Raw genomic sequence first — 16,630 nt, 5'->3', positions numbered from 1 at the left:
TCTGGTGCCTTCTCGTTGGTTGCTCCAGAGCCATTGTCTCGCAGCTGCTCCTCAGGACTCTGAGGGCAGGGAGTTTGGGCAGCTAGGACGCAGGTCTGGTGCAGCATGCTTGACCTGTGCACTCCGGTGTCCAACCTGAGGGGCTACACTGCATGTTCCTGGGGACAGGATTGGCCAAAGCAGGGCACAGAGGGTGGCAGAACTTGTTCCCCTTTTATCAGCTTCAAGGGAAGGACAGCAGTTTATTTCATGCCAAGCAAGAGGTAGTGAGAAGGACAGCCTGTTCCCGCCGGGTCTGAGTTCCTGCTTCTGGCGAAGGGAAATACTGGCTCTCCTCCACTGTCTTCCCTGTCCACTAGGTGTCCCAAGGCCATGTCACCACACTGGGCTCTGGGTCCTGCCGAGATGTCCATAGGACACAGCGCACAGCCCAGTGGGCCTCTTGGTGGCTGGTCCTGCATACTGCTGCCCACATGGCTTCCTCCTCCCTGAAGGCGACAGCAGGAGCCAGCATGCTGGGCTGGGACCTTGCAAGCCACCCTTGGTGACATGTCTCTTCAAAGACTTGCCCTGGGACACTGGGAATGCCAGTTAAAAAAAAAAGGGGGGGACACCTACTTAAAGCCTGGGGCCTGTGCTCCCAGGACCAGTGAGGGCAGGGCCGCTCACTGATGGTACATGGCCACTTCGAGTCACACAGGTGGATAAGAACAGGTCCTTTTAGGGGGCCGGGGCCAGGTTCTCACAGCAGCCGCTGGCCTCCCAGCAGCCAGGCCCTGGGCAAGTCGTAGCTCTAAGCATGGCCTTAGACTGAGGATTGGCCAGCTCACGCCCTCCTGGCTTTAGAGCGAAGATGGTTGCATCCTCTGGGTCATAGGCTCCCCCACTGCTCCACAGGAGGGAACTGGTCCACCTCGCCCACTTCTGTACTCGGCTGTTCCCCGAGCGTGAACATCAGTCTGTAGCGAAGCCGCACCTTCTCCTGTGACAGAGGACACAGATGAAAGCCCTCCCCCCCAGTGCAGGCCCCCCCTGATGACACCCTGATGCTAGGAAGATGGACCTGGTTGCTGTCCAATGGTCTCGGCCCACACTTAGTCCCTCTCTTAAATCTCAACAAAGGGATGGCGGGTTGCTGCTGCCAGACCTAACACTGCAGGTTAGGTCTGGGTCCTTGGGCTGTCCCCCTCCACCGCCTTCCCTCCCTGCTCACCTTCAGCGGGTTGGCCAGCAGCATAACCTGGGTGATGGCTGCAGGTGGTTGGATAGGACTGAATGGTGAGAGCTCTGTCCCAGAGGGTGGCTGCAGTTTCACTTTCATTGACTGAGGGGTGAGAGACACTAGCTGAGGGGAGCTGGGGGGTGGGGGGGCACTGGAACCATGTCTGGTCACAGTGAGCACACTGCCATCTGCTGGCCATGGGAGTTCACTGCGGTGGATTCAGGGTAGTGTTGGAGTACCTTGGGCACGGCAGCCTGCAGCACGATGCTCCTGATGGGCAAGGGAGCCGTGTTCAGCATGGACACCACCACCACCAGCACGTCAGGCCGTCCCGGGGGACATTCCTTGGCAAAGTGGAAGAGGATGCGGAAGCCATTTTTATCATAAGCTGTCACAGGAAGGGCACTGCCTGCAAGAAGGCATGTGGGTGTGAAAGAAGAGAGCTAAAGTACCCGACAGCCTGGGGGCGCTCACTGTAGCCAAGCAGGGAGAAGGCTGAGGCTACACTCTGGCCTTGGTAAGAGCATCATTCCCCGTAGAGCGTGGGAAAGGCCCTGTCATGTCAGGAAGCGCCCACAGACCCACAGCCACTGGCAGCACAAGCTGAGAACAGCCCGGCAGCTGACCACAGATGGATCTGCCCGGACCCCATACCCCCCTCCCCAGCTCAAGCCTCCTACACCTACTAGGCTTGACGGATTCCAGGGGCACATGGACACTGGCCAGGGAGAGCTCGGGTCCTTTCGCAGGGCTGCGTTGAGACTGGAAGGCCAGTGGCTGCAAGAGAGGGCTGCTGGGACCCGTGGAGAACGGCAAGAAAGGTTTGGCTGAGGGGGTGTTGGGGACCAGGGGGGAGGCTGCAGCCCTCGGGGAGAAGCAGGAGCTGGGTTTCACCCAGCCCGAGGTCCTGGGAGGCAGAAAGAACAGGTGAGAGCTGGGCCCAGGCCAGAGCTGGCCCTCAGTGCCCACCTGATCAAGCCCGACCTCTGGCTCCACCCTAACCAGGCCCAACCACTGGCAACCCCACCTTTCTCCCACTCATTTTACACTTTGGCTTCTTCCAGCAGCTGGTCGAGGGTATCCAGGTGGTGTAGGGAACTGTCACCCGGTGCCACACCCTGGCACCCGAGGGCTGGTGGCTCCATCTTCACAGCCAAAGCTGGGTCCAGTCCAGTAGAGAACAAGCAGGCTGCACCAGGGGCAGGAACACTGGCTGGGAGCCCAGGAGCAGGGAAGGGAGAGCTGGTGGTGGGGACCGAGGGCTGGAGCACAGGCCCCTCTGGGGAGCTGTGGGGGCCCGGGACTGGCCTGGGGCTGAAGAAGTCCAGGTCCTGCTGTTCACTCTGTGGGCAAGCACAGGCGCTCAGAGCCAGCACTGCCAGCTCCTCTCCCACCTCTGTCCAGGTGCTCTGGAGTATGCCAAGGGCTGGGGACATCAGCAGGGACCCATCAGGAAGGGAGGATTCAAGGCCTGTGGTGTGGCACTGGCTGCCTTACCTGGAACAGGTGCCACTGGGTTTTTCCAGCTGACTCTGTGACAGGAGCATTGGGGGCTGGGTCAGCGAGGCCTGAGAACAGAAGCAAGCAACAGCTGCAGTCCCCCTGAGCTAAGGTGGGGTCACATGACCATGGACCCCACTGGGCGAAGATGCTGGGAGTGTCCAGGCAGCTCACAGAAAGCAAGGAATCCCTTTCTGGCCTCCCAGGAGAGCTGGAGCATCCCAGGAGGAGCAGAGTTAGTACCAGGAAGCCCCTCGGCGTCCACCAGCAAGGCGGCCTTCCACGGTCCCACTCCCGCAGCCTTCTGCCTCAATGCGCCCCTCAGCCTCCCTCAGGACATACCCAAGCTGAGCAGCTCCTCATCCAGCAGGGAAAGGGCGTTGCTCGTGCCACTGGGCCCCGGGGGCACCTCGGCTTGGCTGGAAGAGCGGCTGCGTGGAGGCCCTGAGGGCTGGGGAGGTGGGGGGAGGATGGGGATGCCTGAGGTGGGGGGCGCAGGAGCTGGGGCTGGCACAGATGAGGCACTGCTAGGCGTCTCGAGCTCCGTGAGGTCGATGAGTGTGCCCTGGCTGCTGGGCTGGCTGTTTCCTGGGCAAGTTGATGGAGAGGACAGGAGTCAGGCCCCTGGCTATAGCAACCAAGGCTCCAAGTGTTGGCCTGACCCAGTGGTACTTCTGCCAGGGCACACCAGAAAGCCAGCTGGGGAGGACAGGCAGGGCCATTCCTGCTGCAGCTCCTGGATGCTCTAGCAGCACTTGCTCAGGCCCTGTGGGGTACCCCATGGCTACCTGCACCCCAGCTCCCTGCTTCAGAGGAGCCCAGGACAGGAATTCCCAGATACCTTCGCTGTCAGGCAGGGTGAGGCTAGTCAGCTCCCCATTGATGGCCTGCCCCTCCATGACTTTCTTGTAAGAGCTGATAACCCGGGAGAGGTTGTCACTGGCCTGCAGGATGTCCCCTGGGGCAGAAGAGACAGACGCCTCACACTGGTTGTGCCCAGTCAATACAGTTCCCAGCTCGTGCCAACTATTCTTTGCTCTTCACTCACCCAAGCTGTTGTCATTGTCCTCTGTCTCGCTGGCTAGTTTAAATAGTGTGCGTCTCTTGTTCTCACACCGATCAAACAGTTCCTAGAAGAGACCCAGTTGTAAAATCCCCAACTAGGGGCTTCGGATGGCATCGGGTTTGGCTATCAAGTGCAGAATACGGGTGGCTGGGTGCTGCCCCAGCTGGTCCTATGGAGCGGGAGACAGAGCCAGTTCACCCAGGGCGTCTGTGTGGACGCAAGGGCCTCCTGGGCCCCCACGCACCTCCCACGCTGCCAGCAGCATCAGGGCTCCGATGTCCCCCGGGCAGCGAGGACGGTCAGAGCCAGGATGACATGGACTTGCGTGTGTGCCCAACTCTTCCACCCTGGTGCAGTGGCCCATCTATGTAACGGGAAGGTCGCCCTCTCTTCACCCGTGTCCAAGTAGCTGGAGCAGCTGCTGGCTCCTGACCAAGGCACCCACCTTCATGAGCTCTCTGTCCCCCTCCGAGGAGTCCTCGGGGCTGTAATGCAGCAGCATTTCATGCAGCAGCTTCACGTTGTTGTTCACCTCCTCCAGGGTGTGCAGCCGCTTGGTCACCTTCTGCATTCGCGCCTCGTCCTGTGCACCCCGAGACCCGGGACAGGAGCTCAGCGGGCCCTCCCTGGTAGCTGCCTCCAGCCTAGCACCCCCGGCCCCGACGTCTCTGTTCCACCCATGGGAAGGTCTGAGGTGTCTCTAATCCTTGGCCTCGCAGGGGAGGGCTGGCGACAGGGAGAACAAGATAGGCTTAAACACCCAGGGGTGCTTCACAGTCACGACCCTGCCCACAGGACGCGGGGCCCACTCACTTCCTTCACCATGGACTTGATGAGCTTGTTGGCCTCTTGCAGGTCATCTGGATTTTTGCTTTTCAGTAGCTTGGCTAAAAGCTGGAGGAGTTCAAGGGTAAGGAGCAGGGCAGCAGCACCCACCTGGTCAGGAGGCCACAGGGAAATGTGCCTCGCCCTGACCTGGCCACGGCTACCGCTGCCTGGGACTCGGCCTCACACCCATGACGCACGGTACCTTGGATTTCTCCTCATCATCAAAAACGGGGTTTTTGGGCCGAGGCGGAGGGGAAGGGATGAGCGTCCTGTCCACAGGGACGGCGGGGTCAGACTGCACGATGCCTGAAAGGGACACGAGGTGCACAGTGCGCTCAGCCTGTCTTGTCGCCCTCTGCGCAGCCCACAGGCCCAGAGCCCGCGGATGAAGACGTGCAGGGGGCGGCAGGGGACCCAGCAGGCTGCTCGCTTGCTGGACAAGTCTGTTCCCGACAGGAAGAGGAGCCCAAGCTTCCCTTTCTGCCTTGCCTTGCCCAGCTGTTGTGGCTGCGGCCAGGCGGACACGTACCCTGTCTCTTCAGCATGTGATAGGCATCCTTGATCTTTGCCTCCTCTGGCAGCGCCAGTGTCCAGCTGTACAGCAGCTCGATGACCTTGCTCTTCACTTTCTCAGACACCCTGTCCCCCAGGTACTAAGAGGCAAAAGGAAGTGGAAGAATCTAGTAACTGCAGCTGGCAGGCAGAGATGGCATGCCGTCCCCAGAGCCAACACCCAGCAGGTGCTGTGGTACATGGAGCTCCGCTGCCATCTGGAGTCCCTGCTACTGCACGGGAGGCAGCAGAGGATGGTTCAGGAACTTGGGTCCTGCCAGTCACAGGGTGACCAGGCTGGTTCCTGGCCCTGCCCTGGTTCTCCTGGGTACTGGGTGCTGAATCAAAGAGACAAACGTAAATGTGGAGGAAAACACAGCAAGGGTCCGGGTACAGGTGAGCCGGGGGAGGGCACTGCCCTCGTGCCATGGCTGGCTCCACCTGCGCAGCCTGCTAGCAGCCAGCCCTGAGCACTGCTTACGTGCACGATCGGGCAGGGCAACTGTACTCTGTCCCAGCATTTGAGAGAATCTTCAAGAGACACAGCTGATGGTGCTGAAAGCGGGTGCCCTGACCAACGACACTGGCATGGAGAAGGTGGCCATTTTCTGAGCAATGGAGTAGCGAGGGAGGCCAGCTCCTGAAGCCCCACGTCCTGGCAAGGTGCCAAGAACATGGATTTCTCCCCCACACACCACCAGGCCTCTCCCTGGGCCTGCACCCAGCCTCTCGTGTCACCTCTCCATTTAGGCTGGGGCCCATTGGAGATGGTGGCCTGGTCACGTGCCTGTCTAGTCATCCTGATACCTCCAGGGACTAGTTCTGTGAGGACAGGAAAGCTAGACAGAGACAGGGAGCCCCAGAGGTGTCCCTAGAGGTGAGGGAACCTCTTCTGACTGACCTTTGGAGAGACGACTTTGATTAACTCATTCAAAAAGCGGAATTTCCCCACTTCATTATGGAGTCTCCTCCCACAGTTCTTCATGCACGCCTCCAGCACCTGCAGCCACACAGAGGGACACGTGGGGGGCAGGCCTGGGCTGTGACCTGGCATGACAGTCCCAAGTAAGTGATGCTGGGTGAAGGGAAGGGAGAGGCGTGTCCTGCCTGCAGGTGAAAAACCAGAATTCCTCAGAGCGCACAGGAAGTACTGTGAAGAGCCTTGGGAAGACCCAGCGAGCCCCCCCCCCACCCCGGAGTATCCTGCTCCAGGCCTCTGTCCTTGCAGTCTACAGAAGAGGAAGTCAAGGCCTATGGACACAGGGTTCCTCTGGTTCGGGGCCCAGCACCCCTTCCACAAGCTGCAGATAGACACTCTCCTTGTCCTTTGCCCACCTGCCTGACTCCTGTCACTGCCGTGTGCTCAGCACCTGCACTCTGGAGGAGTGGGTCCCCCGAGCTCCTCTGTGGCTCCTGCTCTCTAACAGAGTCCCCCCAGCGGTGGCCCACTGACCCAGCCATTGTTCTGCACATGGCTAACAGCCTCTGGGTCTGTCTGGCAGCGGCCAGCAGCGCACTCTTTTCTGACCTCTGGCCACACCAATGTCTGCAGACATGATCAAGGTTTCAAAACTGCCCAAAGTCCTGTCAGCTCTGCAATCCGGGGGGTAGGGGATCCGGGGGACCTGGGGTAGCCGAGCACATGCCCACTACCTGAACCGAGTTCCCTTAGCCCGAATAACCACTGCCACCTGGCCTACGGCCTCGCCCGACAGTGGACACCCTCACCAGAAGCAGGCACCCTCCCCCTCGGCTGCACGCTCTGCCTGTGCCACGGGCTGCTTCACTCACCCCGGGAGCCCTGGGGCCTGGCACAGTGGCCCCACCGCAGAGTGGCCGACTGGCCATGTGCTAAGCCTTCCCGCTGGCTTGTTCTCTGCACTGCTAAACCCAATGAACGGCCAAGGCACGGCCTGGCAGGGGCGGCCCCGGGGCTCCCTCTGGTGACCAGGGACCTACTGTCAGTGCCTGCACCGCTTCCCATTCCTGTGGAGACTGGATCTTGTGCGCAAGCAGTCGGACAGCGATCTGTGGCCTGGGGGATAGGAGACCACAGTTATCATCGGGTCCCAGGGCCTCCTGCCTCATCCTGCTCGGCCAACTGACACACACTCACCCTTCAAGCTCTTTGTTGATCTGATCACAGAAGCCGATGATGTATTCCCAGTCTTCCTGGCGGTTGGAAGGATTGGTGGCTTTATCTTGCATCACAACAAAGAGGAGGTCAAGTGTTACGAATGGCAAGCACAAAATCGCAGTTTTCCTCAGTTTCTAGGTACTAACAGCTTGTTTCCAGGGGCAGCAATGTAGCATAGCCCGTAAAGCCACTGCCTGTGATGCTGGCATTCCATATGGGCACTGGTTCGTGTCCAAGCATCCTGCTAATGACCTGGGAGAGTCAGTGGAAGATGGCTCCAGCGCCTGGGCCCCTGCACCCATGTGGGAGACCTGGATGAAGCTCGTGAGTCAAGGCTTTGCCCTGGCCCACCCCTCACTGTTGCAGCTACTTGGTAGGTAAGCCAGCAGATGGAAAATTCTCTCTCCCCCATTCTCTCTTTTAAATCATAACTTCCCCCTCATTCCAAAAAAATTTTTTTCCCAAATTTCTTCTCTAACAGAAAAGGTTCCAGAGCTCAGTCCAGTGCAAATTCAGTTTTCTATCCAGCTTTGTGACAGTCAGAAGTGCCAAAAAACCTGTAGCCATGGGGACCTTAGAGAGTCAAAGCAAGCACAGTACAAATGCCTACGCTGCAGCCACAGCAGAGGGCCTGCTGCAGCAGCCAACTGTGTGAGCAAGCTCCATGACGTCACCACACACAAGCCACAATGTCAGCTGGGACTCAGTGACAGTGGCAGACCAACAGGAAACACACCATTATATAAACACATGTAGCCCTAATGACAGAAAATGAGCCAGGCATGACCCAAGTAGGGAGAACAATAGCAGGTGCCAGGGCTCCGAGAGACAAGCCATGGGGAAGATGCCGGAACTCTGCGCCGCCTTAGGCAGAGCTGCAGGCAGAGGAAGATGCAGAGAGCTCTTCCCTCCGCTGGTCCATGCCCCAAACGACCCTACCAGCCAAAACTGCACTGGTCCCAAGCCAGGAGTTTCTTCCCCATCTCCCACTGTGTACTCAGGCACATCAGCAGAGCTGGGTTGCAGGTGGCGCAGCCAGAACTTGATAGTACCAAGGGGACACTGGTGCTGCAGGTGACAGTTTTGCCCTCTAGGCCACAATGTCAGCCCCCCCACATGACCTATTTGAAAAAGTTACAAACATAGGGAGAAAGATCTGAAGCCAGGGGCTTCTTTCTGCTCTCCTGCAGTGGCGGGGAGAAAACAGTTACTCAGGTACCTGGACTATCTTCTGCTGCTTTTCCCAGACCAGCAGCAGGGAGCTGGAGTCGCAGCTGGTGGCTGTACCCACTATGCAACTACATCCGTTCCACTGTTCTTTCTTTCTTTGTTGAAGACTTTTCTTTATTGGAAAGGCAGATCAGGTTTACAGAGAGAAGGAGAGACAGCGAGGATTCACTCCCCAAATGGCCACAATGGCCACAGCTGAGCTGACCCAAAACCAGGAGGCACGAACTTCTTGCTTGTCTCCCGTGTGGGTGCAGGGTCTCCAGGACTTTGTGGCATCCTCCACTGCTTTTCCTGCAGGGAGCTGGATGTGGAGTAGCCAGGATACGAACTGGCACGGGAGCTGGATGTGGAGTAGCCAGGATACGAACTGGCACCCATATGCTTGCAAGGCAAGGATTTAGCCACTGAGTAATCATGCTGGACCCACTGCTCTATTTTTGCTGCAGCTCCCTGCTAAAGCACCTGGGAAGATGGCCCAGGTGGCGGAGTCTCTGCCATACACATGGGACATTTTGATGGCGTTCCTGGTTCCTGGCTGTAGTCTGGCTCAGCTTCACTGCTCTGGGCGTCGGGCTGAATGAACCAGCAGATGGCAAACATCTTTCAAATAAATAAATCTTAAAAAAAAAAAAAAAAAAAGACAGGGCTTGGGGCGGTTGCACAGGGTACAAGTTAAACAGCTATCTGATGCTGGCTGGCATCCCATTCAGATGTAGGTTTGAGTCCAGGCTATTCCACTTCCAATCCAGCTCTCTGTGAAGGCACTTGGGAGCTCAGTGGAAGGAGGCCCAAATCCTTGGGCTCCGTACCCACACAGAAAGCCCCGGATGGAGTTCAGGCTCCTAGCTTCTGCCTGACCCAGCCCCAGCTGTTGCAACCATTGGAGGGTGCAGGGGGTGAACCAGCAGTCAGACGATCTGTCTCTCCCTCTCCACAACTCCACCTTTCAAACTAAAAAAACAAGCTAGAGTCAGGTTGGCTACCAGGGAAGTTTTTTTCTGCCAAAGACCAATTGGGTATTTATAGCATCAGCTGTGAACCATACAGAACTGTCCCCTCACACATTAGCCTGCTTCCCGTTTACTGAACGACGAGTCCCACCTGTCGCTGCCTTGGCAGAGCCAGATCGAATGATTTTCCTGGAGTCATATCCCACAAACGGATGACTAGACTGTATAAAAACATACAGACACAGGCCCTTCAGAGATTTTCCAAGACCCACCTCTCCTTGGTGTGTGAAATGTTTTGGGAACTGCAGGGCCCCATTTCCAGAACCCTGCTGAGCAGCGGAGGTGTCAGTTTCATCGAGGGACTGCAAAAACAACCCTGCCAGGCCCGGCACATTATCCTAGCGGCTAAAGTCCTCGCCTTGAACGCACCGGGATCCCATACTGACGCCAGTTCTAGTCTCGGCAGCCCTCCTTCCCATCCAGCTCCCTGCTTGTGGCCTGGGAAAGCAGTAGAGAAAAGCCCAGAGCCTTGGGACCCTGTACCTGTGTGGGAGACCCAGACGAAGATCCTGGCTCCTCGTTTCAGACTGGCTCAGCTATGGCCATTGCAGTCACTTGAGGAGTGCATCATCAGATGGAAGATCTTCCTCTGTCTCTCCTCCTCTCTACATACATCTGACATTGCGATAAAAATACATCTTAGGTCCAGCGCAATAGCGTAGTGGTTAAGGTTCTTGCCTTGAACGCATCCCATATGGTCACCGTTCCAGTCCCGGCGGCCCTGCTTCCCATCCAGCTCCCTGCTTGTGGCCAGGGAAGCAGGCAAGGACAGCTCAAAGCCTTGGGACCCTGTGTCTACGTAGTAGACCAGGGAGAAGTTCCTGGCTTCAGATTAGCTTTGGATCGGCTCAGCTCCAGCCGCTGCGGTCACTTGGGGAGTGAACCATCGGACGGAAGATCTTCTCTGTCTCTCCTCCTCTCTGCATATCTGACTTTGTAATAAAAACAAATCTTTAGGGCCCGGCGCCATGGCCTAGCAGCTAAAGTCCTCGCCTTGAACACGCTGGGATCCCATATGGACACCAGTTCTAATCCCGGCTGCTCCACTTCCCATCCAGCACCCTGCTTGTGGCCTGGGAAGGCAGTCGAGGACGGCCCAAAGCCTTGGGACCCTGCACCCGTGTGGGAGACCCGGAAGAAGCTCCTGGTTCCCGGCATCAGATCAGCGCAGCACCAGCCGTTGCGGTCACTTGGGGAATGAATCATCGGATGGAAGATATTTCTGTCTCTCCTCCTCTCTGTGTATCTGACTTTGTAATAAAAATAAATAACTCTTTAAAAAAATAAATCTCAAAATAAATGAATAAATAAGTAGATGAATAAATAAATCTTTAAACAAACAAAAAAACCCACAACCCTGGCCTCAGGATTTAGCACCCTCAAGTTCTGTTTGGAAACGCACAGAGCTCCCAGCTGCTGGCTCACTCCTAACGCCTGCTACAGCTGGCTGGGCTACAGCTGGGTTGATGCTAGGCCCTCAATCCAGGTCTCCCCTGTGGGTAGCAGGACCCAATTACTTGAATCACCATTACTGCCTCCAAGGGTCTGCCTTATTAGGAAGCTGGAACCAAAAACCAGCTATCAGACAAAGGCACTCCACTGTGAAACACAGAAACATTTTTTAAAGGCAGGAGTTTTTTGAAAGGCAGAGATACAGAGACGAGATCTTCCACCCGCTGGTTCACTCCCCATATGGTCACAACAGCCAGGACAAAGCTGGGAGCTGGATCAGAAACGGAGCACTTTGGGGACTTGAACCAGTGCCCATGTGGATGTCAGAGAACCAATCAGTGGCTTTACCTGCCACACCACAATGCTGGTGTGGTCCAAATGCCCATCCACAATCAAATGCAAAGACAAGAGCTGAAGCGACCTTGGTAGCTCCTGAGGGTTCACCATGCTAAACGCAGTCACTCTTGCTCTGGGGCTTCCTCCTGCTCCCCGGTGGCCCGGGTGAGGGTGACTGAGTGTGTGAGTCCGCTGTCCCCACCCAGCCCACAGCGCGCACACTCCTGCTGCTCCCCATCCCTTCGCAGGCCACAGCAGAGAGCCCCTCCTGCAAGGACTCTGGTGGGAGTTTAAGAATTCTAATTTTCATGACAATGGGAGTTTTCCTAACTTTAAAAATCACCAGGTGGGGCCACAGTTGTGGCATAGCAAGTCAAGAGGCTGTTTGCAATACCAGCATCACATCGGAGCAATAGTACACATCCTGACTGCTCCACTTCCAATCCAGCTCCCTCGAGCGTGCCTGAGAAGGCAGACGATGGCCCTGACCACCCACGTGGGAGACCCCGATGGAGCCCTGACTCATGGCTTCCACCCAGCCCAGCCCCTGCTGCTGTGACATTTTGGGAAAGAATCAGCGGACAGAAGGTGTCTCCTATCTCTCTCTTCTCTGTCGCTCTGCCTTTCACATAAATCACTAAGTCAGTAAAATTTTTTCTTAAAAAAAAAAAAAATCACTAGCTGGTGACCACAATTGACAGGACTAGACCGTCCCCCCCGCGTGGAACAGGCCTGGGCCGAGCAGAGGCCTCTCAATGTGGGGCTGGGCCCGCAGGCAGGCCCTGCCCCCTTGCAAAGAGAGGCTCTTGATGGTAAGGCCACATTTAGAGGAAGGAACCACGGTCGGCGGGAAAGGAGGCTAATTACCCAAAAAGCCACCCAGCAAGATACGTGGGGCGATCCCATTAGGAGGGCCACTGTGGGGCCAAGCATGGCGGCATAGCCGGTAAACCTGCCACCTGTGCCAGCGGCATCCCATGAGCACCACGTTTCAGTCCCGGCTGCTCCGCTTCCCATCCTACTCCCTGCTAGTGGCCTGGGAAAGCAGTGGAGGACGGTACAAATGCTTGGCTCTTGACTTCTGCAGCCCTAGCCCTGACCATTTGGGGAGTGAAGCAGTGCACAAAAAAGCTATTTCTCCTTCCCTCTCTAATTTTAAAATAAGAATCAGTAAATCTTTTTTTTTTTAAGATTTATTTTAATCAGGCCCGGCACGATGGCCTAGCGGCTGAGGTACTCGCCTTGCATTCACCGGGATCCCATATGCGCACCGGTTCTAGTCCCGGCTGCTCCACTTCCCATCCAGCTCCCTGCTTGTGGCCTGGGAAAGCAGTCGAGGACGGCCCAAAGCCTTGGGGCCCTGCACCCATGTGGGAGACCTGGAGGAAGTTCCTGGCTCCTGGCTTTGGATCAGCATGGCACCGGCTGTTGCACTCACTTGGGGGGGGGGGGGGGGGATCATCGGACGGAGGATCTTCCTCTCTGTCTCTCCTCTCCGTATATCTGACTTTGCAATAAAAATAAATAAATCTTTAAAAAATTTTATTGTAATCCAAAGTCAAAGAGGAAGATCTTCTGTGTTGATTCATTCCCCAAGAGGCCACAACAACTGTGCTGAGCCAGCCTGAAGCCTGGAGCCAGGAGCTTCTTCCAGATCTCTCACATGAGTGCAGGGTCCCAAGGCTTTGCGCCGTCCTTGATTGCTTTTCCAGACTGCAAGCAGGGAGCTGGAGGGGAAGCAGGGTTGCCAGGATTAGAACTGGTGCCAATGTGGGATCCCAGGGCATGCAAGGCGAGGATTTCAGCCACTAGGCTATCATGCTGGGCCTGAAATAAAAATCAGTAAATCTTAAAAAATAATGATACAATTAAACTAAAGGGTGTCATAATGAACTCCATGCTGCCCAGGAGCCTGAACTCCCTCACCAGCTGCACAGATGCCCTCCTCTGTGGGTGCACCTTCGTAATGAAACCCTACAAGCTGCAGGCTATACCAGCTCGAGGCTCTAGGGAGCCACGGCCGCCCCCGGTGCTATTCTGAGAACCTTCACCACTTCCTGGCTGAAGAAACGCCAGCCCACCCACGCGCACCCTCCGCATGGGAGAGCAGCTTCCAGAGAGCGCACCCCGCTCCTCCACCCTCAGGAGCAGTGCACACTATCACAGCAGCAAGCCCCTGGCTCCTCCCCATGTGGTAACTTCTCTGCTCAGGATCCCCACTTCCACCTTGCTCGCCCTCCCCTGCGGGTCCCCAGAGAACTCCGCCCACACAGCACAGAGCTCGGCTTCAGCTCCACTTCCAAGCTTCTCTCACAGTGATCCAAGCCCGCTCACCCATCCATGGGACTGGGAAGACACCTCCAGGGTTTACTGGGAGCAACTCTCCCTTGCCAGGCTCCCCACCACCTGCCCACTGCCTCTCCAGCAGAAGCTGAGGGTGTCCCGAGGGACACAGCTGGCCTGCTGGTGACCCCAGAGCTCGGGCAGGAGCCCCTACCAGCTGAGCCCTGACTCATGGCTTCTATTTCCTGCTCTCATTTTCTGCTCCATCCTTCTCCTTCCCTTGACTCTCAGGAGACCCCAGCACGTCATGTGGTGATGGGGATAGCACTGATGTCCCCAACTCCGACAGCAGCAGAGGTCCCAGGAGGCAGGCACAGAGGAGGTGGGCTGGAAAGGGAGTTGAGGACCATCGGTAGCACCAGGGGCTTCAAGCAGTGAATGTGAGCCCCCAGTCTCCGGCAGGCACCTACAGACAACCAGCAGCCAGACCCCACAGGGTCACACCTAGATCCTTCTGAGGTCACGTCCTCCTGGCTCAAAACTGAAGACACAATCTACACAGTCAGTCAGCCAATCAGCACTAACCAGAACCAAGAGTCAGAACACAAACTCAGGGCTCCTTCTTGGCTTCCCTGGTGCTACCGTCAGCCTCATGGCCAGCCCTGGCTGCAGGCCCCGCCTCACCTCCCACCATGCCCCTACAGGAGCTGCCCGCTCCTGCCCGCTGCTGCCCCAACAACTTGGTTCTCCCTCGACTTTATGGCCCAGGGCTTGCTGGGCCAGTGCTGCCCAGCCTCCAGGCCTATCCTGAGAGCTCTTTCCTCGCCATTCCTCTCCCATCCCCTACAGCCACTTTCCCAGGGATGGGATTTGCATCTCAGCACTTCTGGCTCCAGCTTACTAGCCAGGAATGCCAAAGCAAAGGCTGCATGGAGGCATGTTCTCATAACATGTCCCACCCCCACGGCAGGTGCTTGCCACACTCCAGAGATAGGGCTTTGGAGAGCTCCAAGGTCAACTAGGGGACCCAGGAAGAAGCCACCTTAGCTGAGCAAAGGGGGAAAGCAGCAGTGGGGGTTGGTGGGATGCGAGCTTCGGTTGGCAGCAGAGGACCTGAGTGAATAAGTGCTCTTCTAAGAGCAGAATGCAGAACTGAGGGGCTGGCTGTGAGGCTCAACAGACTAATCCTCCACCTGCCAGCACAAGCATACCATACAGGTGCTGGCTCCAGTCCCACTGCTCCACTTCCCTTCCAGCTCCCTGCTTGTGGCCTGGAAAGGCAGCTAAGGATGGTCCAAAGCCTTAGGACCCTGCACCAGTGTGGGAGACCTGCAAGAAACTCCTGGCTTCGAATTGGCTCAGCTCCAGCCACTGCAGTCATCTAGGGAATGAACCAGCAGATGGAAGATCTTTCTGTCTCTCCTCTCTGAAAATCTGTCTTTCCAATAAAAAAATTTTTAAATCTTAAAAAAAGCAAGCAAGCAAGCAGGGACCCAAGATCTGGTACTGGGCCAAGCTGCAACAGCAGAGGCAAGCCCGGGGGAACACAGCCTGGGCTAAGACGGTGCCCAGCCCCCAGCACTGGGTCACCTATTAACACAGTTTATACCGTGCGATCTGAGAGTTAAGAGGGTAGACAGAGGGTAGAGTTGGAAGAAATCTTAGTAGTGCTCAGAAGGCACTTTAACGGAAAAAAATTGAAGGTCAGCCTGGCTTGCCACCTGCTCCCCAGACCCCTCACCAACATGCATGTCAGCTCCCACTTGGGACCACTGACTCCCCCAGTCTACGACTCCCAACTGCTCCCCAGACACCCGTGACTGCCACTAATTCCACTGACGTGTACCCAGCTGGGCGGCTCACTCCCAAAATGCCTGCCATGGCCAGGGCTGGGCCAAGCTGAAACCAGGGGCCTAGAAGTTCACCTGGTCTGCCCACATGGGCGGCAGGCACAGGAAGCAGTAACTCAGGGCACAGGGACACAATGCCAATGGGCATCTCACCAAGTGCCCGCCCCCACTCGCCCAGGGGCAAATGAATTTAAAGAAGGCCCGCGGACGGCTAGGAGGTGTCATGCCCATTACTACCCGCACATGCACATCTGACAACTGCAATCTCACTTCAAGGCCATGCTCCAACGCCTGCTGGGGGTTTCTCAGGAAAACCATGAAGCCTCGACTCAATACCCAGCCCAGCACAGCGCAGCGCAGCCCAGCCCGAGGCACCGTCTGAGTCTGTGCGCCTTCCGGCTCCCCGAGCTCCGGCAGGGGACACTGAGCCATGAACAGACTGCTAGCAAGGAAACCCCAATTGTCATCTTAGCGGGGTGAGCTGGCCATTACTGCAAGGCTGCGGAGCCACACAGATCCAGACGCGTGACCCGGGCAGCGGCGCCAGCGGGGGCGTCCCCAACCGTGCCCCAGCTCTGCCAGTTCCCAGACTGCCGGCCGTGCCCATGGGCTGTTGCACTCGCCGCTCCGGGAGCTTCAGACCCACGACAGAGGACACGGGGGCGGGGACGAGGACACAGGGGCACCCCGAGACCAGGCCGGGCGCCGCCCCACCACCAGCCCCCAAAGCGCCAAGGCACGTCAGCCCGAACTTGGCCGTCGCTCTTCCAGAACCCGCGGTCCCTTGTCAACCGGCGCGCGCGGCAGCGGGAGGACGCGTTGCAGCCAAGGAAGTGGGGACACAGGGCGCCCCGCTCGCGAAGGGGCGTGAACTCTGGGTGCTCGCGGCGGGACGGAGCCTCGGCGCGGGAGGCTGCCAAGCAATGGCTGCATCCGCGGAGCCCCGGAGAGCTTGCGGGAGGAGCGCAAGGACAGCACGGCGGCTCCAAGGAAGGCAGAACAGACCGGAGGCTACTCACTCAGCCAAGACTCCAAGCTCTCGCCTTCCGCCTCCGCCATATTGCAAGAGCCCGGGGCGGCCCCGCCGCCCTAAGTCTCGCGAGAGTCTGCTGCAGCCGCGCCGGGGCGGGGCCTGCATGGGGGCCTGAGAAGCGCAAGCGGGGA

At 57.5% G+C, this 16,630-nt stretch overlaps 1 protein-coding gene across 3 annotated transcripts; it reads right to left on the bottom strand.

Annotated features, from left to right (window-relative positions):
• Nucleotides 1-222: 222 nt before the first annotated feature.
• On the bottom strand, nucleotides 223-16,625 carry GGA3 (golgi associated, gamma adaptin ear containing, ARF binding protein 3). Of its 3 annotated transcripts, XR_009246910.1 has the most exons (18): nucleotides 16,486-16,625; nucleotides 7,285-7,369; nucleotides 7,128-7,203; nucleotides 6,070-6,168; nucleotides 5,146-5,269; nucleotides 4,819-4,922; nucleotides 4,602-4,682; nucleotides 4,234-4,371; nucleotides 3,771-3,852; nucleotides 3,564-3,680; nucleotides 3,065-3,310; nucleotides 2,720-2,790; nucleotides 2,270-2,565; nucleotides 1,909-2,129; nucleotides 1,462-1,631; nucleotides 1,214-1,324; nucleotides 613-982; nucleotides 223-390 (listed from the first exon to the last, which is right to left on the bottom strand). XR_009246910.1 is itself a non-coding variant. In XM_004592914.2 (17 exons), exons 1-17 carry the CDS (start codon nucleotides 16,523-16,525, stop codon nucleotides 872-874), a joined length of 2,172 nt encoding a protein of 723 aa, XP_004592971.2. In that variant the 5' UTR covers nucleotides 16,526-16,625; the 3' UTR covers nucleotides 223-871. The 3 variants fall into 3 exon arrangements, 1 of the variants encoding a protein (XP_004592971.2); XM_004592914.2 differs by having other exon boundaries at nucleotides 223-982; XR_009246911.1 differs by lacking the exons at nucleotides 223-390; nucleotides 613-982 and having other exon boundaries at nucleotides 1,462-1,566.
• Between the last annotated feature and the right edge of the window lie 5 nt (nucleotides 16,626-16,630).

The sequence above is a fragment of the Ochotona princeps genome, chromosome 17 (assembly GCF_030435755.1).
Source record: "Ochotona princeps isolate mOchPri1 chromosome 17, mOchPri1.hap1, whole genome shotgun sequence".
Classification (NCBI taxonomy): domain Eukaryota; kingdom Metazoa; phylum Chordata; class Mammalia; order Lagomorpha; family Ochotonidae; genus Ochotona; species Ochotona princeps.
This window is presented reverse-complemented; position numbering and strand designations above follow the sequence as displayed.